At 44.0% G+C, this 26,348-nt stretch overlaps 1 protein-coding gene across 1 annotated transcript in view; it reads left to right on the forward strand.

Annotated features, from left to right (window-relative positions):
* The window catches only part of nfasca (neurofascin homolog (chicken) a), a 190,223-nt gene that overhangs the window by 102,156 nt on the left and 61,719 nt on the right, over nt 1-26,348 (forward strand). Inside the window, 2 exon segments of the mRNA XM_079683681.1 lie at nt 13,651-13,810; nt 26,063-26,080. Coding sequence (XP_079539807.1) covers nt 13,717-13,810; nt 26,063-26,080 — 112 coding nt within the window. The 5' untranslated portion in view covers nt 13,651-13,716.

Below are 26,348 nucleotides of genomic sequence, written 5' to 3' on the forward strand. Positions count from 1 at the left end.
CAGCCGTATCTCGCGTTACCTAATGCAAATCCACACTACCTCTGTACCGGAGGGGAGAGAGAGAGCTAGCTAGCTTTCTTTTCCTGTTAGGGAAATAGTGGACTCGATGTCCTGACAGGCTGGTATTTGTGCAACCTGCACAAACACAATACTGCACCATGATTACAAATGGTGAAATACAATGTAAAACTACCAAAAAATACCGGCCCAGTAAAACACAACCACTCAACAAAACCGCTCAACACAACTGCTCAACGCAACTACTAACTATTCCCGCGGTCAGAGAGCGGAGATGTGTCCCCTTTGTGATGTAATATGAAGCGTTTGACGTATGACCTTAAAAAAAAGCCGTTTTTAAGAGCAGAGCTCAAAATTGCTCCTTTCCCTCTGAATTCCTGCCCTTATGCCTCGTAAAACATATCAAATCCTGCATTCACTTTTTTTAATTGTAATTTTCAAGCAAGTTTAAGCATAAATGTAGAAAACCCCCCCCCCCTGCAAGTTGCTCTTTAAAGGCTCACTGTGTTCAGAAGAAGAGAATCCATGTTGTCGTTTGATTGGCTGTGATTACAAGACCACCAGCTAACAGGGAACATTCTGGAACAGTGGCGGAACAACATTGTGTGTATTACTTTCTGCTAGTGGCTTTGGTACCAGTGTGTTATTTACTGTGACTGCTGGCTTGCTTGTACATACAGTATTTATTTATGTGTGTGCAGGAGCCAGCAGAGTACTGTGGTGCTGAGGGTAATTGAGAGTGACGTGTGGAGAGCTATTTTGGGAGGGGTGTTTGCAGAACAGAATTGGTAATGCTGGTGGGGTGAATGTGGAGGTCAGACTCTAGTTGAGAGGACAGGTAACGTGTTAACCCCTCTAGCCACTGTGTCAGAGATCCCAAGGGGAACTGGACAGGAACTGTTTTTAGAAGTAGCTTTTTCACTAAAAGGGAAACAAATGTATCTGCCTACATTTTCATCATGCTCATTTTGAGTAGCATATTTCTGTGTGACATACATTATACATTATAATGTATAAGCACTGGGATTACATGTAAATGAAATCCCATTAACAATTGAAGGAAAGTATAGAAACACTTTTCTCGAAATTGCAGCTACAACTGGTTTATTGGTTATGCTTTATCGTTTTTGTTCATGAAGGATTGATAACACTTATAGATATGATGATCATAGTGTTATGAATGGCTAGAGAAGACATTTATAACACACAGTTTAAATCACACATCATCTGCATAAAGACTGATCTTGTGAATGTCTTTATAGCTTTGATATTTAAAGTTTGCTGGTACCGGGGGGAGGTCACTGAGGTCGTCAAACAACTTCACAGTGGCAAAGCCCCGGGGGTGGATGAGATCCGCCCAGAAATGCTGAAGGCTCTGGGTGTTGAGGGACTGTCATGGTTGACACGTCTCATCAACGTTGCATGGAAGTCGGAAACAGTACCGAAGGAGTGGCAGACCGGGGTGGTGGTTCCCCTTTTTAAAAAGGGGGATCAGAGGGTGTGTGCCAATTACAGAGGCATCACACTACTCAGCCTCCCCGGGAAAGTTTACTCTAAGGTACTCGAAAGGAGGGTCAGGCCGATTGTCGAACCTCAGATTGAGGAGGAACAATGCGGATTCCGTCCTGGTCGTGGAACGACGGATCAGCTTTTTACTCTCGCAAGGATCCTGGAGGGGGCCTGAGAGTACGCTTATCCAGTCTACATGTGTTTTGTAGACTTGGAGAAGGCGTATGACCGGGTTCCCAGAGAGTTACTGTGGGAGGTGCTGCGGGAGTATGGGGTGAGGGGGTCTCTACTCAGGGCCATCCAATCTCTGTACTCCCAAAGCAAGAGCTGTGTCCGGGTCTTCGGCAGTAAGTCGGACCCATTTCCGGTGAGGGTTGGCCTCCGCCAGGGCTGCGCTTTGTCACCAATCCTGTTTGTAATATACATGGATCGGATTTCGAGGCGTAGTCGTGGGGGAGGGGGTCTGCAGTTCGGTGGACTAAGGATTGCACCACTGCTTTTTGCAGATGATGTGGTTCTGATGGCTTCATCGGTCTGCGACCTTCAGCACTCACTGGATCGATTCACAACCAAGTGTGAAGCGGCTGGGATGAGGATCAGCACCTCCAAATCTGAGGCCATGGTTCTCAGCAGGAAACCGATGGACTGTCCACTCCAAGTAGGGAATGAGTCCTTACCCCAAGTGAAGGAGTTCAAATATCTTGGGGTCTTGTTCTCGAGTGAGGGAACAATGGAGCGTGAGATGGGTCGGAGAATCGAAGCAGCGGGAGCGGTACTGCAGTCGCTTTACCGCACCGTTGTGGCGAAAAGGGAGCTGAGCCAGAAGGCAAAGCTCTCTGTCTACCGGTCCATTTTCGTTCCCTCACCTATGGTCATGAAGGATGGGTCATGACCGAAAGAACGAGATCGCGGGTACAAGTGGCCGAGATGGGTTTTCTCCGCAGGGTGGCTGGTGTCTCCCTTAGGGATAAGGTGAGAAGTTCAGTCATCCGGGAGGGACTCGGAGTTGAACCGCTCCTCCTTCGCGTCGAAAGGAGCCAGTTGAGTTGGTTCAGGCACCTAGTTAGGATGCCACCTGGGCGCCTCCCTAGGGAGGTGTTCCAGGCACGTCCAGCTGGGAAGAGACCAAGGGGTAGACCTAGGACCAGGTGGAGGGATTATATCTCTTCGCTGGCCTGGGAGCGCCTTGGGATCCCCCAGTCAGAGCTGGTTGATGTGGCCAGGGAAAAGAAAGTTTGGGGCTCTCTGCTGGAACTGCTACCTCCGCGACCCGACCACGGATAAGCGGGAGAAGGATGGATGGATGGATTGCAGATGCTCACACTTCAGAAATTGTCTCAGAGGAAATAAAAGTGTCCATACAGATGTATCGATTCATTTCAGACAGTTTGAAACGCGAGGGCCGTGATTGGTACGTGATCTGCCCTCGTTCAAGGGAAAACCTCCAGCTTGACTTGAGACCGCCCCCGTGATAGATAAATGTAATTATAATGAAGCCAGCTGCAATGGATCATTGATCCACCAGGGGGTGCAGTGGGGTTCCACACTGGAGCTCATGTGAAATAAAGTGAGATACAGTATGCTGGATGTACAGCGGAACTTTGTTAAGATCCATATGTCACGGATATCATACCACTGTGCTAAATAAGAGACATGTAATCATTTACAAAACATCACCATGTTTTTATTTAACAAAATAATTTTGTTATTCGAAAAAAACGAACGGGAGGAAATGCAGCCCGGCTCTCGATTTTTAATCCTAATTTAATCATCATCTTCACCACGATCATTTATGTTTATGTTTGCCGAATTGACATGAAATCACTGACACATATGAATATACTGTATTCAACTTCATTAAAACGTTATTAACGTGCCTAAACTCAGTAATTCACCAAAAATATATATATTTTAATGGAGCTTCGAAGGTCGATCAGGATCCCAAAGTGTAGCGGAGGGATCCTCATCTGGATGAAGGGTGTTATTTTCGCCGTAAGGAACAAGTCGCTGCAAATTATCCCGCTTATTACATGGCCACATTCTCAACAAAGTAACGACATGACTCCCAATATTAATTGAAATGCTTTTATGGATTTAGAAAATGTTTTTATTGATTTAAAATATAGTTTTATGTATTGATTTAAATTGACATGCATCCGCTAAGAAAAATAGTCCGTTGTTACCATTTTTTAAACAGTCTGAATGAAACGGCAGCTCTCAGCTGTGTATTTACACAACTAATGGCCCATCAACCACAGCTCTCTCCCCCCCTCCCCCCCTGATCTTTCTTCTTCAGCAGCTAAATTAACAGTAGGTTACTCTGAGTGACCATAGACTGTATGTGACAAGCTTACAGTTAGTGACGTAACAACACCATAAAAGCTGGTGGGTTGAAAGCAATACGGGAGGTAAAAATAACTAGAATAATTGTGATTTATTTATTGTGGCTTTTATGTTTTTAGGTATAAAATGTTATGTAATTCAGGCTTATAGTTCACCCTTCTCTAAAAGCCTTCAACAATGACAATATTCATTGTAATTTAATAAATCCTTCCAACACACATTGTAAAAAATAGCCTACTGTAAGTTAAGAAATCATTTCAATATGTACATCTTCTGATGTAACAACAATAACATTATAAATAGTAACATCGCTGAACATGGTATTGCACATTTAGCTTTGAGTGTTACTGACCTGAGATGTTTTTATTACATGAATTAAGGTGACTGAGGCTTTTTAACATACAGGGATGCAAACTCATCAGGTATGAAAAAGGTGACAAGGATCCGAGCCCCCGGCTCCCCCACCCCACAGAATGACAGAGGATTTTAGCAGTCAGAACAACTAAAGCAGCAGTGTTAATAATAACAGAAACGCCAAAGAGTCACATTTAATAGAAATATATAAAAGCATTTATTTTAAATTGTGGAGCAGTCAGTTTATAATTTTGGCAGCACTGTTGAGCATTTTGAAAATGTATTTTCGTGCCTCTGTGCAAGGCTTAAGTCTTTTTATCTTTATAGCCACATGGTGTAAAGTAACTAAGTTCATAAACTCAACAAGTACTATACTTGGGCACAATTTTGAGATACTTGTACTTTATTTAAGTATTTCAATGTTTTGCTACTTTGTTCTTCTACTCCACTACAGTTCAGAGGTACATGGTGTACTTTGACTCCACTACATGTATTTAATACCTTTAGTTACTTCACAGATCTGGATTAATTAAGTGAAATATAATGAAGTGTTAAATCAGACTTTAGTTCCACCTGGAGTAAATTCACAAGCTACCCTGCAGTATACAAAGTCATTCAAACTAGCTGCACCTTTACCAGCTTTGAGAACACTTTCATGATCAATCATTATAAAACATATCATATCTATTATTCTGAAATGGACCAATCTGCACAATGACTACTTTTATTGTCGCTACTTTCACTATATTTTGATGATAATACTTTTCTACTTTTACTTGAGAAATGTTTTGAATGCAGGACTTTTACTGTAACAGAGTATTCCTACACTCTGGGACTATTACTTTTACTCAAGTACAAGATCTGAGTACTTCCACTTTTACTCAAGTACAAGACCTGAGTACTTCTACTTTTACTCTAGTACAAGATCTGTGTGCTTCTACTTTTACTCAAGTACAAGACCTGAGTGCTTCTACTTTTACTCAAGTACAAGATTTGAGTACTTCTACTTTTACTCTAGTACAAGATCTGTGTGCTTCTACTTTTACTCAAGTACAAGATTTGAGTACTTCTACTTTTACTCTAGTACAAGATCTGTGTGCTTCTACTTTTACTCAAGTACAAGATCTGAGTATTTCTACTTTTACTCAAGTACAAGACCTGAGTACTTCTACTTTTACTCAAGTAAAAGATCTGAGTACTTCTACTTTTACTCAAGTACAATATATATATACTTATACCACCTCTGTTTATAGCCTATGAAAAAAACTATTAGAAATAGAAGGCTAAAGCTAACGTTAGCAGATAGTGACAATGTATGCTAGCTAGCTAGCTCAACGATTCCTTAAATAATATTGCCACAGAAACACTTTTCAGTTCACATCGCCGCTCCGACAGGGAGCTCTGCTCTGACAGCTGAACAGCCCGTTCTAACAGCTGTTCACCAGCGGTCCAGTCTGTGCCACAGTGACTCCGGACGCACAGTTAATATTAACGAACGCACCCGTAGGTAATGTAGCTTCTGAAGCTAGACCATCATTTCGGAGCAGCAGAGCCTTATTATACATCCATGAGCAGAGCCGACAGGCAGGAAGACTCGAGCACACAGCTCGTACTTCATTATAATATATAAAAAAAGAACACCATGCGTGTCATGATGGCACATAGCAGCTCACGGCCGCAGATTACTCCTGGTCCCAGCCCCCCCCTATACCCCAAAAATATTTGTATTGCAGATCTACATGAATCACACAAACGACTTATTTTGGATTCAAAACGGCGAATTTCGCCGAAAGGTGACAAATTTGCATCACTGAACATAGACAGAGCACAACTGAAACATAACATCTGAAACGATGTAACAACATAATACACTTGTGGGGATGCTTGGGATGTGAGGAGTGAGGGACACGGCTTAGAACGGGCGTGTCGCCTGGCAGGACAGGAGAGTGTGTGCACCAGTCTGCCTTGATCTTTGAATTCATGTCCGTGACACTCACTGCTGCCCACAGCTGTTTTATAGAAGGAAATTCCTTCACTTCATGAAAGTGTTTTAACCACACACACTTCTACACACACATGACGGGTGTTATTTTCCCCATAAGGAACAAGTCGCTGCAAATTATCCCGTTTATTACACGGCCACATTCTCAACAAAGTAACGACATGACTCCCAATATTAATTGAAATGCTTTTATGGATTTAGAAAATGTTTTATTGATTTAAAAAATAGTTGTATGTATTGATTTAAAAAATAGTTGTATGTATTGATTTAAATTGACATGCACCCGCTAAGAAAAATAGTCCATTGTTACAGTTTTTTAAACAGTCTGAATGAAACGGCAGCTCTCAGCTGTGTATTTACACAACTAATGGCCCATCAACCACAGCTCTCTCCCCCCCTCCCCCCTTGATCTTTCTTCTCCAGCAGCTAAATTAACGGTATGTTACTCTGAGTGACAAGCTTACAGTTAGACACAACACTGTCATTGCAAGTGACCCTAAGTTAGTTGACTTTTATGTTCAACTGCTAAATTCGTTACTGATAAAAAAGGGCTTCTACTGTACCTAATTACCTTAACACTAGAACCGCCAGAGGTTTTTGTATAGGCCTACCTAAACCCGTCAAATCCCGCTATTAGAATGCAATTTTTAACAACATAGGGTGCTACATAACACACTTTCAGGAAAAGTCACGGACTGGGAGACTTTAATATTTTATTGAAAAAAAGTTACATTGCACACACACAACACACATCACACAAATTGACCCGATTGGCGGTTCTAGTGTTAAATAAACTCACTAATTAATGAAACCAGTTCAATACGCATTATTCTTATTCTTATCATTCTTTATGAGCGCAGAAATAGTCTTAAAATCAGATCTGTTTTTTAAATGAAATCTGACGGCAGGCAGTTAGCTCTGATCACCTATGATAAATGCGCCGCACCTAATCGCTGGCCATTCAGCCACAGACACTGTTCGAAATGGGGGGGAGCTAGGGGGAGCTTGGCTCCCCCGAAGAGGGATGGAGCTCCCTTGATGGCTGACTTTGAGATAAATAGGGGGAGCCCAAAACAATCGTGCATATTTGTGTCACACAGATTAGAAATGTTGAGTTTCTTTAAATAACAGTTCTTGAAATAAATAATAGTTATTGTTCATTACAGTTTCTGAATATTTGTTTTATATTTGTGAATATGTCTGGGTGTTGCCATCTGTACGTGGCGGCGCTGCATTCTTACTTACGTTGCTATGGTTATGGCGGTGATGCCGGCGCGGTATTTGAATGTTCATATTGATATATTTTTAACTCTGGCTGTGTAATAAAAAAATATGGCAAAACGAAAACAGCCAAGCGTCACAGCTTTTGGATTCACAAGCAAAGAAGCGAAGGAGTCTAAAAATGGCAACGTGAACGGAAAACAACTTTTAGTTGGCCGGCTGTAAGCGGCGTTAGGGTCGAGTTTGACAGCTCCACACCGAGGGAGAGGCCTGCCGATGCGGAGCCTGAAGAGGCTTCAACAACGGCCACATCCGCCGGCATAGTGACACCGTCTGTATTAGTAGAAGAGTGTTTTTATAGCAATTGATCGCATCCGCGCTGCTGCGCCAGTCAACAGATCGTGGGTGTGACATATTTAGTAGCAGGATGTGCTCTGAAAAATAGGGCTCCCCGAAAGCAAATGGGTAATTCGAAAACTGACAGAGCTCCCTCTATACAAATCAAACTGTAGACGGTGTGAAAGCACCTATTGTTTTAAATAATGGTCGGAATGTGACCTGTGAGCCTTCTGAATTACCGTGGGACAGCACATTATAAACTAAAATGTTCAATCAATAAAGTAACATCTTATCTTATCTTAATAATATCTTCATATTAATAATAATAATAAATCATACAGTATGTGTCCGAAAGGGAGCAGGAGGAAGCAAACACAAAAATATACTGCATATTAAAGCAAACGATTGTAAAGGTTAAAGTATGATCATAACAAATAAAGAAGTGTAATGTAAACATTTACATTATAATTATGATGATTTAATATATAAAGACTATATATTATTGAATTACAATTACAAGATTAGATATACTTTAGTTGATCTAAAATATTGATGTGTTCAAATGCTCTTCAAAACACAACTGAAAGTCCATGAAACTTGTCTTTCTGTATTTGTAAATGAAGCGCCATCTCCTGGTTAAAACCTGAAATTGAAAATCTGGCAACGCCCTCTTGGAAAATAGTGGGAGGGCTTAACATTCCTCTATACTGGTCTTTGGCAGGCCGTAGGCAGGAAGCTGTAAGCTGGAGTCCGAAATGTTATCAAGTTTTACTTCACACAATGCCACAATCTGACAACGGTTGAGGTTCTGCCCACATTAACACAGACATTCAAGCACACAAAGAAAGATTCCTGCTTGATACAGGCATGGGTATTACAATCTATATACCAAATGTGCAATTAAACACACAATGGGAAGTCTTACTGCACCAGTATTTGGACATGGTTACACACAGATACCCATTCAAATGCACTCAGCTCTTTGCTCACTGTTCATGCCAGTAGAGCGCCATTAGCACTTCACATCATCAGAAATGACTCGAATGGAATCTCAGTCAATGGAACAATGGAATACTGGCAGTTGGTACAAAGACTCTGAGTGGTTGTGTGTATTTGTTGGGGATGTGCCAAACTGAATATGAACGCTCTCGCTGCATGCACAACGAGAAGCACAACTATGGACTTCATGTGTAATTGCAAATGGCTGAAGGAGAATGTGACAATAATAGAAACATTATGTACAGTTAGGTTTATATCAATCCTCATTTTCAGTAGGGATTGTAATGCAACTTTTAGACTTTTGGTCTACTGTAAGAAGAGCAGATGGTTGATGTCCACATATGTGAAACTAGTTGTTATTATGGGTGTTCCTTCTCTGAAACCAGGAAAATATACTGAAATCAAATGGAAAATATCCAACAGCTGACTATGTCTTGTGTTTTAAACTGTAATCCTCATGCTCATCAAGCTTTCCCTCACGGATCATCTGATGTTTAGATTTCCTCTCTTGACATTTAAAAGATGCGGGCTATAAGATATGAGTCTTAAGATGAGTTGGTTAATTCTGCACGTTGCCTGAACATTTACATTTAAATGACTGAGTTTATGATAGCATAATTATCTAATGATGAAATAATGTTACAAAGTCATATACAATAAAAAAAAAACGGTCATCGTCAGAGCCTCATTTAGCAAATTAAAGCCGTTTCTACTGTAGGTTAACATTTGTATCGCTCTGTGAAATGATTTTTAATTTGAGCGCGCTTCTGGCAAATCTCATAGCAGGTCAGTAAGCAGTCCTCAGTGATACACAATGAACTATAAACACATAGCACAAATAGCTAGAGGCTGCAGGCAGCAGAGGGCTGACGGCCTGGTGCACCCGTGATGTGATGTTAGGAGAAGCAGTGTGTGTTTTATGTGTGATCATCAAGTGTGCCTGGGGTTAACCTCAGGCTAAACTCAGGTAACTCTGACCTGGTTGTGTTTTGGTTGGCCTATTAGGTCCACCACTCTGTGAATGCAGTCAGCCAGCTGCACCCCCCATCTCTCTGAGCCACTGCCATGATCAGGGCTGCACAAATGACTGCTGACTGAAACCAAGGTTATTAAACAATAAAGATCAAAAACAAGTGTTTACTGTACTTTCTCCTTGATTGTGAAACTACACAATACTGTGTCAAGCTGGAAAATAGCAGCTATACTACAGGCTTGAAAAACCGGGCCCACTATTTCTACAATCTGAACACAACTGTTGTAAGAATCCTTTTCAACTAATGGGGATCACATTAATATTACAAGTTATTGTTCATGTCCTCGAGCTGTCTAACACATTAAACTATTTCAAAATATTTTTTAATCCTCTCCTTTATTTGGTAAAACTACGTAATCTGATGCAACAAAGTACAGTTCTTGTGCAGGTCTTGACATTCAGCATATCCATTTCAGACAATGAAGCTCAGTAAGTATTTAACGAAAAGCTGCAAAAGCACCAATGACCGCAACAATCAATGCAAGAAACCAAGCTAGTTGGGAGGTCAATACTTGTTAAGGCAAGAGTTTGAATCATCTTTTCATCAGCTGCTGAAAGAATGAAAAGATATGAATAAAGCTGATTAAATGTGTTGGAGACTTGTGGGAACATTCAGGAAAGAGATGATTCATGTAGACAAAAGGTTGATGAAGGCTTTTGATTTATTGACCAAGATATAATACAACACTGAGGTTTATACCTCCCACACAGAGAGAAACGTGTCTAAATCTGGCAGCGTGTGACGAAGGTATGGTCGGGTCCTCGGCTCCGCCTGACAAGATAGGGGAGTTTGCGAGAGCGCCGAAAGTGCTTATGCTGGTGTAGAATGACAGCGTTTAAGAATAATCCGGGTGCAAATAATATGTGAGGGTGTAGAAATCATAGCATTAAGTGGCATTAATTGTACAAGTGCTGACTGCGTTTATTTGGGTTTGTATGTGTTTAATTCTGTTGAGTTATGTTTGTGTTTGAAAAGTGTTCCCCCTCCCGTTATGTCTGTTGCTGGATTGTGTACACCTGGTGCCCTGTGTTGGCTCCTCCCCCTTCACCTGTGTCTATTTGCTGATTAGTGTGTGTGGGTATAGGGATGTAACGATACCAAAAACTCACGGTACGATAATATCGCGATAACAAGTCCACGGTACGGTATTTATCGCGATATTGAATAATAAAGGTAAGAAAGAAAAAAATTATAATTTTTTTTTCAATAAAACATTTTTTTACTCGGAAAATGTTTCTTTATTACATAATAAATCTGATTTTTCCAGCATTTTTGTAGGATAGCGGTATTTTAAAGTGTCAAAAACAAAGTGACAGTAACAGACTGGAACAAGAAAACCAGTTTTTTTGTACCTACTAGTACTACCAAACAAAGTAAGCATTTTCTTTATGCCACTGCATCTCACAAATAAACAAGGACATTTAATAATCACACCCTGCTATAAAATTAATCAAGTTTCACTTTAGTTTTTCAAGTAACTCAACTCACTAGTCACTCACTCAGCATCATCAGACAGGTTTTTAGGAGAATGTCCACATTTCCAGGTATTTATAAGCTGGGATGTTTGGGCATTTACAATATCCCCTGATCTGGAAAAAACTCTCTCGCTTGGTACTGATGTTGCTGGGACACCAGTGGTCGTGTTAACCGAATATTTTATTTAACAATGACGGAAAAATCTGAAAGCAGTCTGTCATTTCGACAGATTAGAACAAACTCGGAACAGCGCCAACGTTTCCCCAGAGCCAGGCTCTGGTGTTATGCCGTGTTATGCATGCCCTCAAAAAGGAAATGATATAGTTTCCAAACCGTACTTTGCTGTACAGATCAATACATGTCTGGGAGGTTTTGCTTTACGCTGTGCGCGTCCCGCGAGGTGCATGCACACACGGCATAACACCGCCCCCCCCCACCCCCCGTTGACAGTTCATGAGCATGCTCTATCGTGAACTGTTCAGACCCGACGGGTAATAAGGGATTATGACGGATATTTTACGATCCTGTCTGTCAAAATGACGGACAGCGAAAAAGTCTAACGCCAGGCTTATTGACATGGCGAGATATAAATATATGGTTGGTACTTGTCAATGTCTAGGTGTGTAAATGTAGCCCTGTAAATACGATGTCCTTTTGTGTTATCTGTTGTTTTATTTTCATGTTGTAACCTACTTGCTGCCATGTTGGACAGGTCTCTCTTGAAAAAGAGATCGATGATCTCAATGGGACCACCTGGTTAAATAAAGGTTTTTAAAAAAAAAAAGTGTTTTTAAAAAAAAAAAAATATATATATATTTTTAAAATCGCGGTAGATTTAGTCAGTCTCACGACGGTATTGGGAAGTTTATTTACCGCGATATTCGGTATATCGTTACATCCCTAGTAGTTTGTAGTGTGTGACGTTCACTGACCCTCTTTCCTCCCTGTGTGTGCACTCAGCCTATCTGCTATCATTTATAATGCACTGCAGTGTGTACAGGGCTCCATGTGGGAAGAATCACTGACCTATTTCAGAGCTTTCTCTGCTGCTCTCTCTGTTCTCTGTCTTTCTCCCTTATCTTAATTTCTCTCTCTCCATCACTTCTCTGCTGGGAATACATCTGCAATTCAAAGCAAGGCTCGTACTGGACTGTGTGGCTAACTCCAACTTAACCTAATCCCTTCTCCACTGTTCTTCTATTTGTGTGTGTGTGTGTGTTCATTCATTTATATAATTGGGTGATACTAGTCAGGTTTCTCAACAGCTGGGCTACAGAGATAGGTGTGTGCATGTGTACACTGAGTGGAACAAGGGTGTGTCTTCAGTCATGTGTGACCCTATACTGTACCCCTCTTTGCATCTGCTTCCATATAAGTGTGTGTGTGTGTGTGTGTGTGTGTGTGTGTGTGTGTGTCTGTGTGTGTGTGTGTGTGTGTGTGTGTGTGTGTGTGTGTGTATGTGTGTGTGTGTGTGTATAACCGGGTCACTGTCCAGCTATCAGCTTCACCTCTTACTGAGGTCTTTGTTGAGCAAAGGTGGAGGTAGCCTGAACAGGAAGCTAGCACAACCTTATCATCCTTAATATCACTGTTAACTGGATATTGTAAATAACACAGCACCATCTGTTTTTTTTTAACTTAATTTTTATTTTCAGATTTGACAGAAAATAGAATACAATCAGTTCTGCAGCAATGGCTCTGTACATCAGTAGACAGATACACTTTAGGACAAAGGCAAACAGAGTTGCATACTCTTGATATTAGTATATATGTATTCATTTTTCAATGTTTAACATCAGAGGATGGAAACATCTTCGTGTTTATTAAAGTTTCTTTTTCTATGTTTGTAGAATTCCTCTTTGTCTTTTTACATTTAATATGAGTAAGTTCTTTTTTTTAAATGATCGAATCAATAAGACCTGTGAGCCAAAGGTTTCCCTTTGGTTAGATGATAAGTATTAATAAAGAGGTATTCCCATAAAGTCTATGGACACCCTTTAGCAACTTTATCTAAAAAGATTATGAAAATATTGTATCAAAGACATTGGTGAGATTTGAACAATGGAACAATGCCAATCATTTTAATTCTCCATCATCGTAGAACGTTAAACCATTCTACATGTGAAAGGGCTTATAGTGGAGCCAGCTCCTCCTTTGAGGAGCAGAGGCACAGAGCTTCTCCTTGGCTGTGTTTCTGGGCTGCTCTCTCCAGGGAGCCCCACAGGACTCAGCTGTGGATGTAGGCCAGCGCTCTCATGCCAGAACACAGTTCCCCACAAACAGTTAACTGTAGATATACTCCAGTCTACTACTCTGTCTCCATCCTAACCATCTGTTCCTCTGTCTTTCTCTCAGGGCTTCGGCGCTCTGTCAGAACCTTTTTAGCCAATCAGGAGAGGCCGGCCAACCGGAGGGTTAGAGATGATGTGGCAGGGCGGCCATGTTGCCCTGGCTCTCATGTCATCACTGCTGCTGCTATGGCGCCACGCAGCAGCTATCGAAGTTCCTCAAGACCGTAAGTCCCTCAGCAGCCATCAGACCCGCTCAGAAGCAACATGCTCCAGCAGATAGACCGAAACAAACCGTGAAGTCTGCTGAGATACATGGCTCAGGTCTATTGAAGACCATGAGAGCTCAGTGGTCCCACAGAGTTTTAGGCAAAAAGAATGCTAGAACTGAGGAAATTATTATGTTCCATTTCATGTCATAATCCCCAAACACGTTATCTCACATTTTTTGTAACTTTTTAAACCCTACAATGCAACTGCACACAATATATATATATATATATATATATATATATATATATATATATTATTATTATTATAATATAGTATACAGTACACAAGCTGACACAGAACCATGGAGCTGTGCTGCCAGTTTTCCACTTCGTATAAAAAGTTGTTGCTTTGATGCTTTTAGTAAAGGGCAGATATTTTTAAAACTCGTAAGTCAAAAGACAGACTCGTTTTTAAGTTCTTTCAACCATTTATTTGTGGCATTGTGAGCTTGCGGTAAAGATGGTGGAAACACGAGAGAGATAGGAGCATGATAATGACCTGTTTCTTACCTGACACTGCAGTGAAAAACTATAGGTTACTTACGTAACCCCAGTTCTCAGAGTAACATGAAGTGAGATGTCTCACTATGGGATGCGCCTCATCCGCGGAGCAAACAGAAGCATCAATCTCATTACGCCAATCCTGATTGGCAGGTGAACTTGACATCAGCGTCAGGGAATCCACCCCCTATAAGTAACTTGCGCTACGCCGCATGCGTCATTCAAAATAAGCACCTCTTCTCGCTTCACCATAGCAAGGACGGCCGTCTGGTGAGACATCTCACTTCATGTTACTCTGAGAACTGGGGTTACGTAAGTAACCTATAGTTCTCATTCATAACACTCCGTTCGATGTCTCACTATGGGATATTGTAGCTCCCGTATTGCCAGATGAGCTTATCTCGAAAATCACCAAACCAACCAGAACTCAACAGGTAGAGTTCTGACTCAACAGGGTGCCCAGCACTGCTCGGGCTACACTGGGAGAAGAGACGTCTTGCCTGTAAAAGCGGACAAAAGTGAGCGGCGAGGACCAGCTCGCCGCTGCACAAATGTCTTGGATGGAGACACCCTTGAACAAAGCCCAGGATGTAGCCAGACCACGAGTCGAATGAGCACACAAACCCAAAGGTGCCTGCAGACCCTGACTCGTGTAAGCCAAAGCAATTGCCTCCACAATCCAGTGAGAGAGCCGTTGCTTAGTAACAGGCTTGCCCTTCTGAGGGTTAGCCCAGGACACAAAGAGTTGGTCATTACGACAAAACTCTTTCGATCTATCCATATAAGTGCGTAAAGCACAGACTGGACATAGCAAATTCGGCTGCTGTTCCCCGGAGGGACACAGCGGCGGAAGAAATGCCTCAATGTTCATTGGGGTACATGAACCAACCACCTTAGGTATAAAGGCAGGGTTGGGCTTCAGCAACACTCTCGTTAGCCCTGGGGCGAACTGAGTGCATGAAGGATGTACAGATAGCGCATGAATGTCACTGACTCGTTTGGCGGATGCCAGGGCCAGTAACAGCACTGTCTTGAGTGACAGGTACTTCATGTCAGCTTCTTCCAGGGGTTCGAATGGGGTTTGAGTGAGCCCATCTAAAACCACTGTCAAGTCCCATAAGGGCACCAGTGACCTGGAAACAGGAAGGAGCCTGCGAGCTCCCTTCATAAAACGGCAGACCAAAGGATGTTGGCTGGCCGTCTTACCCTCAAAGCCCACAGCAATAGCAGCCAGGTAGACTTTGATCGTGGAGAAAGCTCTTTGTTTTTCAATTAGGTCCTGTAGAAATTATAAAATCACTCCCACAGGGCATTGAAAAGAGGTGTGCCCTTTTTGAAGGCAACATTCCTCAAACATCCTCCACTTACAGTCATAAAGAGACCTGGTGGAGGAAGCTCTCGCACTCTGAATAGTGTTTATCACCTTCTGCGGGAGACCCACTGTATTCAGATTATACCACTCACAGGCCAGGCCCATAGGGCCATGCGCTCCGGGTGTGGGTGAAAGATCGTCCCCCCCGCCTGAAACAGTATGTCTCTGCGTAGGGGGAGCTGCCACGGCTGACCGCACAGCAGCTGATAGATCTCCGCCAGCCAGTACATTGCAGGCCAGTGCGGAGCTATCAGGATCATTGTGTGGCGCTGTTCCCTCACTCTGGCCAGAGTTTGGGGGTATCAGCGCCAGGGGTGGAAACGCGTACAGGAGGACCGGAGGCCAAATGTGCGCGAGCGCGTCCACGCCTAATGGTGCGTTTTGATCGCGCATTGAAAAGAAAAGCTGACAGTGAGCATTTTCTTTTGATGTGAACAGATCTACCGCGGCTCGGCCGTAACGCACCCACAGCTGGCTCACAACCATTGGATTTAGAGTCCAGTCTGCATTTAGTGGTACGCCTCTGGACAGCAGGTCTGCTCCGAGGTTCATCACACCCAGTACGTGCGTCGCTCTCAGAGAGAGGAGACAGCATTTGTAACTGGAGAGAGAGCAAACCCCCTTGTCGGTTTATATACGATATTGTGGTCGTATTATCCGTCCTCACGAGGACATGGTGTCCTCTGAGAAAAGGCAGAAAGCGTTTTAGGGTGAGGAACACCGCTAAAAGCTCCAGGTAATTGATGTGCGCCCGTTGGAGGTCTCTGCTCCAGAAACCCCTCACCGGGCGACCCTCGTAAATACCTCCCCAGCCTGTGCGTCCGTGGTGACCACCTTCTGTGAAAGGACAGTCCCCATCGATACGCCCCGTACCAGAAAAGTCGGGTGTAGCCAATGGCGCAGTGCCATTACGCATCTCGCCGTAACCATCACTCTCCGCGGGGTTTAGTCTTAGAGCGGCTACCCAGCGCTGAAACTCCCTCATGTGTAAGCGTCCCAGTCGTATGACCAGAATGGCTGACCCCATGAGCCCCAGTAACCGCAGGCATGATCTGAAGAGAACATGTTTGCGCAGCTGGAAATGAGCGAGACAAGCTCTGAAAGCTTTCACTCTTTCCGCCGACAAGTGGGCTGTAAAGGGCACTGAGTTTAGGCGTAAACCCAGGAAGAGTACAGTCTGTGCTGGGCACATCATGCTCTTCTCTGTGTTTATTATGAAACCCAGGTTGAGCAGGTGCTTTGCGAGGAGATTCGTCTGCGTAATAGCCTCCTGCTCCGACTGTGCGAGGAGCAGCCAGTCGTCTAGGTAGGTTGCCAGGTGAATATCCTGTTGTCTCAACGGGGCTATCGCGGCTTCCGTACATTGTACAAACGCCCTTGGACTGAGAGACAGCCCGAAGGGAAGTACTCTATATTCGTAACAGACCCCCTGAAATGTGAACCTCAGATATTTCCTGTGTGGGTAATGTACTGGGATATGGAAATACGCATCCTTCAGGTCAACTGATGTAAACCAATCGTTTTGTCGCACGAGACACAGCAGAGATGTGTGAGTGAGCATTCTGAATTTGTATCTTTTTAGATACGCGTTCAGAGCCCTCAAATCTAGTATTGGCCGAATTCCGTTCGATCCCCGTTTGGGAACGAGAAAATACACCCAAACAGACGTTGTGAGCATCTTCCACTGTTCGCTCCTTAGAGCCAGCGGAGATGTCTCGTCTTTTGCCCTCTGAATCTCTATTTGTTGTGTTATGGGGCCCTCTAGTGTCTGAACACGGTGGTACCCCGATTTGACAGTCCCCACCGACACTGCGCATGCGCGTGACGGAGGTGCCTTCACAACCCCAGCCGGCACTGCGCCTGCGCGTGGCGGCGGTGCCTTCACAGACCCATTCATTGTCCGCCTTTCGAGAGAGGCCGTAGCTGCTCTCAAAAGGGGAACAAATGGCGGGCTGTTTATTGGCTTTATTGTTTTAATTGTTTTTTCTTTCATTTTTTGAGCTGCGCCCTCGGCCCTCGGCCTGGATGCGTCAGCGGAAAATGCTTTATATGAGAAAACAGAACAATATTGTGACATGTGTTTTGGTGCACTTGAGGATGGCGTTGAGTCATCTCTCGAGGCAGCGGGAACACATTTGGAGCTGGGGAACCTTCCAGCTCCGTCACCGAGGGAAGAAGAGGAGGCTGTCAGGCCGTCCGCTTCTTCTTCCTCCGCTGCTGGCCAAAATTCTGTGTTGGCTGCGCCTGGGCTGCAGCCGGAACCTGAGATTTTCTGGGCCAACTCGCCCTCGTCTCCTGCCTGGGCTGGGGACGAGGGGCGGGCTGTGACCTCTGCTGTTTGGGTACTTTAAACCGAGCAGCTGAGGCAGCTTGGGAAAAGGACTGCCGCTGTGGAGGCAGCGGCTGGACCCTTCGACGAAGACAGAGGTGGAGGGCCTCGTCTTCCTTCTTCCTGGACTCGCATCTCTTCTGCATAGAAGCGAACGCAGATCCAAAAATCCCCTCGGGAACGATGGGTATGTCCAGCACATCCTCTCTTTCCCGGTCCGGGAGGTTGGTGAGGTTGAGCCATCTAGCTCTTTCCTGCACCACCATAATTCCCATTGCCTTGCCCGTGCAGCGTTGAACGCGGAGACAGATGTCCGTGATCGCGGCTATCTCGTCCAGTACTGTCGGTCAAGGATTACTCGTCATTTCCTCGCAGAGCTCCGCTTGGTAAGCGGTTAGCAGCGAGGAAATATTCAAAGCCCTAGCTGGCAATGCTGCGGCTCTGTAGGACCGTTCAGTCACGGTTGACTGGAACCGGTCCGCCTTCGCCGGCAGTGGTGTAGTCGTCATCCTCGGGAGGAGGTGAGCTGCCACCAGCGGTTCCATCGGCGGTATGCGGAGCAGGCCGAACCTCTCCATACCGTCGCAGTCTAGGGAGGAGGCACCCTGGATTGGGGCCTTGTTGCTGAAGGGCCGGTCTCTCCACGAGACCGACACGTCATCCAACATCTCCGGGAAGGAGTTTCCTCTTTGCCCTCATTGCCTCTTTGCCCTCATTGCTTGGGGCAAATGTTTCCCCTCGTAACGGGACCTGGAGGTCACCTTGGCCATTTTGGGTCATGGGATGTCTCGTCTGGCTGCGGCACGCTGACACACGGCCTGCAGGTCCATACTCAGACAGGGCGAAGCTGGTGTGCTATCGCCCGGGAGAGCAGCCAGCGCTCCCAGCGTTGCCGCCTGAGCCGATGACATGAAGACGTTGTCCTCCTGCTCATCAGAGTCGGACAGGAGGAATCCAGAGGCATCCTCTTCGTCCTCCGTATAGTCCAACTCTAGGACATCTTCTGCGGGAGGGACCATGGTGAGGTCCAGCAGGGAGCCCCAGCCTGGTATAGTGTGGGGCCCCGCTCGCACGTCCCTCCAGCCACCGAGTCCCAGCCTGACACGACGCGGGACTCCGGTTCTGCAGCTGCCACTACCGATGAGCCCCAGACCGACGCAGTGCAGGGCTCCATCTCTGTGGCGGACGCCCTCGTGGCCTGGTTTCCGTCTGGTAAATCAGAGGACATGAGGGAGTCCTGACCCCACAAGCTAGCTTGGCGAGCTAGCCGTCGGCGGAGGCTCTTCACGTTGAAACAGGCGCAATGCCCGCATGAGCCGGGGTTGTCGATAGCCTCCTGGGCATGTTGCAGCCCGAGGCAGGACAAGCAGACCTGGTGTGCGTCTGTGTCCGAAATCTTCAACCCGCAGCCGCAGAGCCGAGCCGCCGATTCCCTGGCTCCTCTGGTGTGAGGGAGAGACGCGTCCATCTTGTTCGCCATTATGGCGACGTGGGAAGGACGCGCTCGTAGCAGGTGCGTTGTCGAGAAAAAAATCCTCTCCAACCTGTCGTTAATCCGGAGAAAAGACGACGGTGTAGGATTTATTCCCAAAGAATATTAACTGGTGTGTTAATATTCTTTCATAGTCCTATTCTTCTCTGGTGTGAGAAGAAAGAAAAAAGGCGTCCCCACTATCGTGGTGTTTGTCGCGAGGAAGGTAAGCTAGCAACAGGTCGTGCTGCTAGCTTGAATCAAAACCTTACCTTTTCGATTTCCGGAGAAAAAAGAAAAAAGGTGAGGTCGAGTGTGGTACTAACTGGTATGTTAACACCGACAGTCTTCTTGCAGAAATATATATAAAAGTAGCCGGCGAGCGCCCGTCTACCGAAGTTAACTTGGTTAGCTTGGTTCCGTCTGTGGACTGTGTGAGCTAGCCCGGCTACCAATATAGAGATGTGCTCTGAAGCGAGAAGAGGTGTTTGAATGAAGCATGCGGCGTAGCGCAAGCTACTTATAGGGGGTGGATTCCCTGACCCTGACGTCAAGATCACCTGCCAATCAGGATTGGCGTAATGAGATTGATGCTTCTGTTTGCTCCGCGGATGAGGTGCATCCCAGAGTGAGACATCGAACTGAGTGTTATGAATGAGAACTGAAACGTTGACTTTAACTAAATCTATTATGTCAACACATTTCACATAACTGTTAGGTTAGTTGAAAGCAAAAATATTAATTTTAAATATAAAGTATTAGGTTAAAATGTATAGTGTTACTTCGAACTAATCTAATAAGTTTCCGTTTTTTCAGTCTAAAATGGTGCACTCAAGGTCTCTCAGACAACCACACCCGACAGTAACATACAGTAATGCCCAGATGTACACTGCTTGTGACTATTTCTATTTTAGGTTTATCTGACCTTTATTTTGAAAAGGCCAACTGATGAATGTATCTTCATTCTGTGGATTTGTTCTGTCAGTGTACAGTTAGAAGACTTTGATTGTTATGAATCCAACACCATGTGAAATGAAAAGTTGCATCATTGTCTGTCATGCTAATATGTCACTTCTAAACCACGCACACTCAATTTAGCCACACTGAAAAAAACGGAACAATGACTTTAATTAAATGTATTTAAAAAATGTGGTTCAACATTTAATTAAAGTCAACGGTTCAGTTTTTTTACTTTTATAACTGCACGTCTAATCCGTGCAGTTTGAGAAAGGGTTAGGGTTACTATAGTGATAGGTAACTCGCTCACAATGTAAAGATGATAGATATTCATTGGTTCTCACATTATTATATATCACATAGAAATACTCTCTCACACACACACACACACACACACACACACACACACACACATACACACACACACACACACACACACACACACACACACACAAAAATAGTCAAAAAGTCAGTTACTTCTAGATCGATTTAACATAAGGTTCAGTTTGATACACAGAACCATATGCAGTAGTTAATGTTTGCTGCATGACCTGATGTGTGTCATGTGAATAAATTAAATGAGTAAACACACAATAAAACGAAGAATAATCATAAAAGGAAAGATATTCAGGATGGATGAGGTCTTGCAAGAGATGTTGGAAATCTAGCTGTTCATTTGGTGTGGCAGTATATATTACTATTTTTCTCATACAACTAGAGTTAGACTATCCTCATCCTCTGTATTAAAAACACAAATGGTGGTTTGTTGGTTCTTCTCTAACAGAAAGGGACTACAAATCCAATTTTGAGGATGACAATAAATCAGCATTGCGTGTTATGAATCAGGACAATTATGTTTACACATGCATGGAATATAGCGTATGGCATTTCAGTAGCAGTTGCTATACATCACACAGCTGCAAAAACAATGTTTATATGGCTCTCTTAATGGCACCATTAGACATGAAATGTACATATAAAGCCTTTTAGATATACTGATCAGATGGTAGTGATCAATTTTCCTGATAAACCTCTAATGACTCTTCCACTGAAGCTCTTTTTCAGAGCTAACTTAGGCCCCGTTTACACGGAGACGGAACAGGTTTTATCCGCTACAGTTCTCTATCGTATGGACGGTTAGTTCACACGAGGCCGTAATGGAACCGCGGAAACGGAGCCCTCAAACGATAACGGGTCCCAAGGTGGGTAGATCTGCGGACGGAACGCTCTGGGGGGTCAAACGGCTCCATGTGTACGCCCAATACGCCATAGCCCCGCCTCTCTCCTGCTCACCCCCGTCATTGCTGATGTGTTTCGCCAACAACAACAACAGTGTTCCGAGTGTTTCGAGCCAAGCCCCCGTATCTCGCAGGACAGTGCACCCGCAAGGCAGAGTTTCCGTTACCCGGTAATTACCGGACTATGATGGGTAAAATATGCTGAAGACCGGCAAATCTAAATCTCTCCGGTCAAAATGTCGCTTATTGTTTAGGTGTCCTTTGATACGCAGTCATTCATATCATTAGCTAGAACTAGCTAGATTTGATCGATATGGACATAAACGCGAGTGAAGTCTAATCGGACAGTAGAGAGAGTTCAGAGATGAGCTGCTGCTGACTGAGACACGCAGCTCTGCATGATCACCTGCAGCTTCGCCCGCTGTGATGGAGCGGTGGGCGGAGCAAAACACACATCAAGTTAGATCATCACACATAGCTATTTTAATTACCTCTCAAACTACCTTAACTAGTTATAAATATGTTTATTTTGACTGTTGGGTCACTCATTACTGGATCAGCCAGCTGCATGCTGTATTATTCTTATATTATTATATCGAGTCGTTATTCATTTGTTTTAAAGCTCAATAAATAACAAAGAAGACTTTTGACCGGCACTTTTCTAATTTTGTCCGGAAGATTTTAACTTTAACGGACATGTTGACCGGCGAAAAAAAATTGTAACGGAAACTCTGCCGCACGGTTCCCTCGTCCCTTGGAAGAAGCGGAGAGGTGGGTGTTTTTCATCTGCTGGTGGACTACCGGGGAGAACGTCCTGCACGGGAGCCAGGCTCAGAGTTAGTGGCAGTGGGTGCGGTGCACCTGCCTTTTACAGCGGGAGCACGAGCTCGCCTCGGGGAGGGAGAAAAAGAGGCCGCCGAAACAGCCAGAGCCCTGCCTCTCCCCACCTCTGCTGCTCACTCAAATCTACAGCTCCTCTACCACAACCATCAGCAACAAGTGGACATGGAGAACTACATGAACTACATGTTGCTAAATCCACCGCGGAGAATAAACAGAAGGGCAACCAGGTAACCATGGCAACCATGCTCGGGAAGTCTTCTTCGCTGCTTTTGGTGTATTTTGTGGCAGAAGTACAGCGCCACTTACAGGCGGCATATGTACTACAGCGTCTCCAGCGGGTCGAGCGGTCTTGTGTGGACGGACACGTTTATTGAGACGATTGCGTGTGGACGGAAGACTTTTTTGATATCGAATTCTGTTCGTTTTCGTTTCCGTGTAAACGGAGCCTATGGCTGAAGACCCATCCCCCATCCTTTGTCCTCATGTGCTTCACAGCAAACTGCACTCTTGACCTTTATTGATGAGTGCTTTCCACACATGCCTACAGGAAACACACTCGCACACTCCCCCCTCCCACACACACACACACACATTCCATTTTAACATAACATAACACCTAAATGGCAAAAAATCAATACTATTAACATTCAGTAAAAGGTCTGTGGAGTTGTGCTGTGGCTGACAAACAGTCCTCTTTATTAACTGGATCAAATATACCATTCATGTAGGCCAGGGGTGGGGAACCTTTTTCCTCTCAAGGGCCAAGAAAAAGCAACCTCTTGATCCAGATATCTTACCATGACTCGCGTATGCATTGACGTGCACGATTGTGGTGTGACCACCAAAACAGAAAGATATGGAAACAAGATGTGAGCGAATGTATTTAGTTTCCTATCCATGTTAACATGATTTGAGTGGTGGGGGACCTAACCTCCTCTAGGGGGGTCCGGGGGCATGCTCCCCCGGGAAGATTTTTTTTTTTAAATGTTGAAGTTAAAAGCATCAATCGTGTGCACTTTGAGAGCAACATTAAGAGATCTATGGATACATCTCTCAACATCCATATGAAACAGAACTGTAAGCATATTTATTTTCCTTTATGGATATTTTACAAATCACTCCTTTCAAATTGTATTCTTGTTTATTAATAACAACTTTTTTTACTGTCATATAGTATTTTATACCTGTTTACTTTATTCTCTTATTTTTTTATGACTAATGACCATATAAAGATGTGCCTTTACCTCACTGGTTGTATAAAAAGCTTCTTATATTCGTTCGCATAGCTAGCTAATCAGATGCTAATAACAACAAAGTTATTGACTGTATGATAAGTATGACTGATGAACAGATCGCCACTGGGCTTACAACTAAAGACACAGCCACGCAAAAACTGCGGCATGTGTACGGCTCCTTATGGGTAGGCTACTGCAATTTTTGGAAGTGCCAGAGTGGCGTTCTGGTGCCCTCCCTCAGAACTGCACTCCGATCAGACGAGACATATACCACGTTATGACACGTTAGGCTTGTGTTGTGTTCAAGGACCCTGACCTTGGCTAGGAAAAACAGGCACTCGCTTGTTTAATTTTTTCACGGTCTAGATTTCTCAATTTTTTTTCTTTTTGGTGTGTGTTTATAAATGACCTCGAGGGCCGTACCAAATTGTCTCGCGGGCCGTATACGGCCCGGGGGCCGGAGATTCCCCACCCCTGATCTAAACACTCAGAGAGTCCTTTACCTCACCTTAGCTGAGGTTATCAGCCTCTCAGTCTGACAGCAGAGGACTCCCTCCACCTTCTTGTTGAAACAGCTCCTTATATCCGTTAGCGCAGCTAGCTAGCACCAGATGCTAACAACAATACACGTAACCGGTGCGCACGCTTTCTCGCTCGCTCACGCCACACATACACTAACGGCACGTCCACACTACAGCTCCGACAGCTTCAAAAACGGTTTCCAACGCGTCTGCCCAGTCACTTTGAATGGGGTGACATCACGTTGCCTCGCTTTTCTCCGAACTGAATTGTGGGTAGCAGAGCGGAGCTTTCCTGGCGTTTCAGGCTGCAAAAGTTGAGCAATGTTCAACTTTTGAAGCTTCTGAAGCTTTCGGTGGAAGCGTCAGCTAATCAAATCATATGCCAGTACAAGCTCTAGCCAATCAAACCGCTGCTTGTGTGTCAGGGGCGGGAGATTCATGTGATTGGTTGTTGGTCGAGCTTCAGACACGCCCGCCAGCAAGCTTTTTTTGACGCTGTAGTGTGGACGGGCCGTAACACACACCCTCCCGAGCTTAGACACACAGAGACCAATCGAGGGCATTAGTATGATCTGTATGGCGGCTGAGTACCGGCATTTTACTGAGTAGTAAGTGCCGGTACCGCATGGGTAAAAATCTGAAGTGCCGGTACTGCGTACCGCTGAGTACCGGCCCAATTCAAGCACTGGCACAGGTACATATTAAATACATGTTCAACATTTGGTCAAATGTTCTTTTACTTATTATTACCATGTTCATTAGGTGAGATATTTCTTAAATACGTGTTACATTACATTTAAAGAGTCTATTATATGATATAATATTGCCTGCAAACACCTATGTAAAGTAGCCAAGTATAGCTTTAAATACAATTTTGCTTCCTCTCTGTTACAAATAAATGATGAGCTATTGAAACACACTGTATGACTCAGTGTTACAGTATTAAAAACAAGCTAACGTATATGTGTGTTTTCTTTATCCTCCTTACTGCTCACCCTCTGCTGACACGGGATCTCCTTACAGGTGAGTCCAGCCATCCTTTCTGTGTTTCACTCTATAAATCACAGTTCTCTCTCTCATGTTATAACAACTAGTTTCTACTCGTTTGTTTGACACAGAGCAAACTGTAAACTATGACAGTGCTTCTCAACTGGTTCTGCCTCAGGGTTTGAAGGAATCTCTTGAAACATGTTCAGGTCACCGCTCCTACAGCGGGCCAGCTGAATATTCAGTTTTTACCCATCCATTCAAAGCTAACTGTTGTGTTACAATTTCAAGAAATGAAACTAAAACAACTTGTTCAGACTCCTCAATCTATTTTTACAATACAACATAAATAGGTCTGATAAAAGCGACGGGGCAATACAGCTGCAGTGCTGCTAACTATAAAGAGGAGGAAATACATCTGATGGATTTAACCCATGACACTTCTTCACTGGATGACTTTTTGTTCCTTTTGTGTGCAGTGTAAGTTAAACAAATGAATATGATCTGTGTCATACTTGTGACCAGTTGTACTGTATCATTGCATACAGTTAGACAGCTCCTGTCTGGGAAAACAGAAACTGGAATGAAAGCGCTGCTCTGTCAGTCACCAGTTGGAAACCACTGATCTGAACATAACACAATGAGTATACATAGTACTATTAATGTTTATATCTGTCTAGTGTGATTAACATTCACATTACAATGTGCCCATGCTTCTCCCCGTCTCTCTTGGGCTTTACATTGGACTAACAGCAAAGATCCTTCAGGAGCGTAAGTGTTTCTTTTTAACATCACTGCTAACGTTTCTGTGCCACCGACTCATTTCATAACTAAGAGGTCAATTACTCACCGTACTACTTACTGTTTATTTTTCCTCCTGCTCCACAGAGATGAAAAAAGTATATTTTAGGGTACACCGTTAGTGTCTGTGATTTAAAATGAGGAGCCCAAATCCCAAAAATTGGTTGATAAGTAAGAATGAATAATAGATTTAAATAACTCAACAAATCATTGGTCGTAAGGAACAGCAATTTATCTT

The sequence above is a fragment of the Notothenia rossii genome (assembly GCF_949606895.1).
Source record: "Notothenia rossii genome assembly, chromosome: 5".
In the NCBI taxonomy this organism is placed as follows: domain Eukaryota; kingdom Metazoa; phylum Chordata; class Actinopteri; order Perciformes; family Nototheniidae; genus Notothenia; species Notothenia rossii.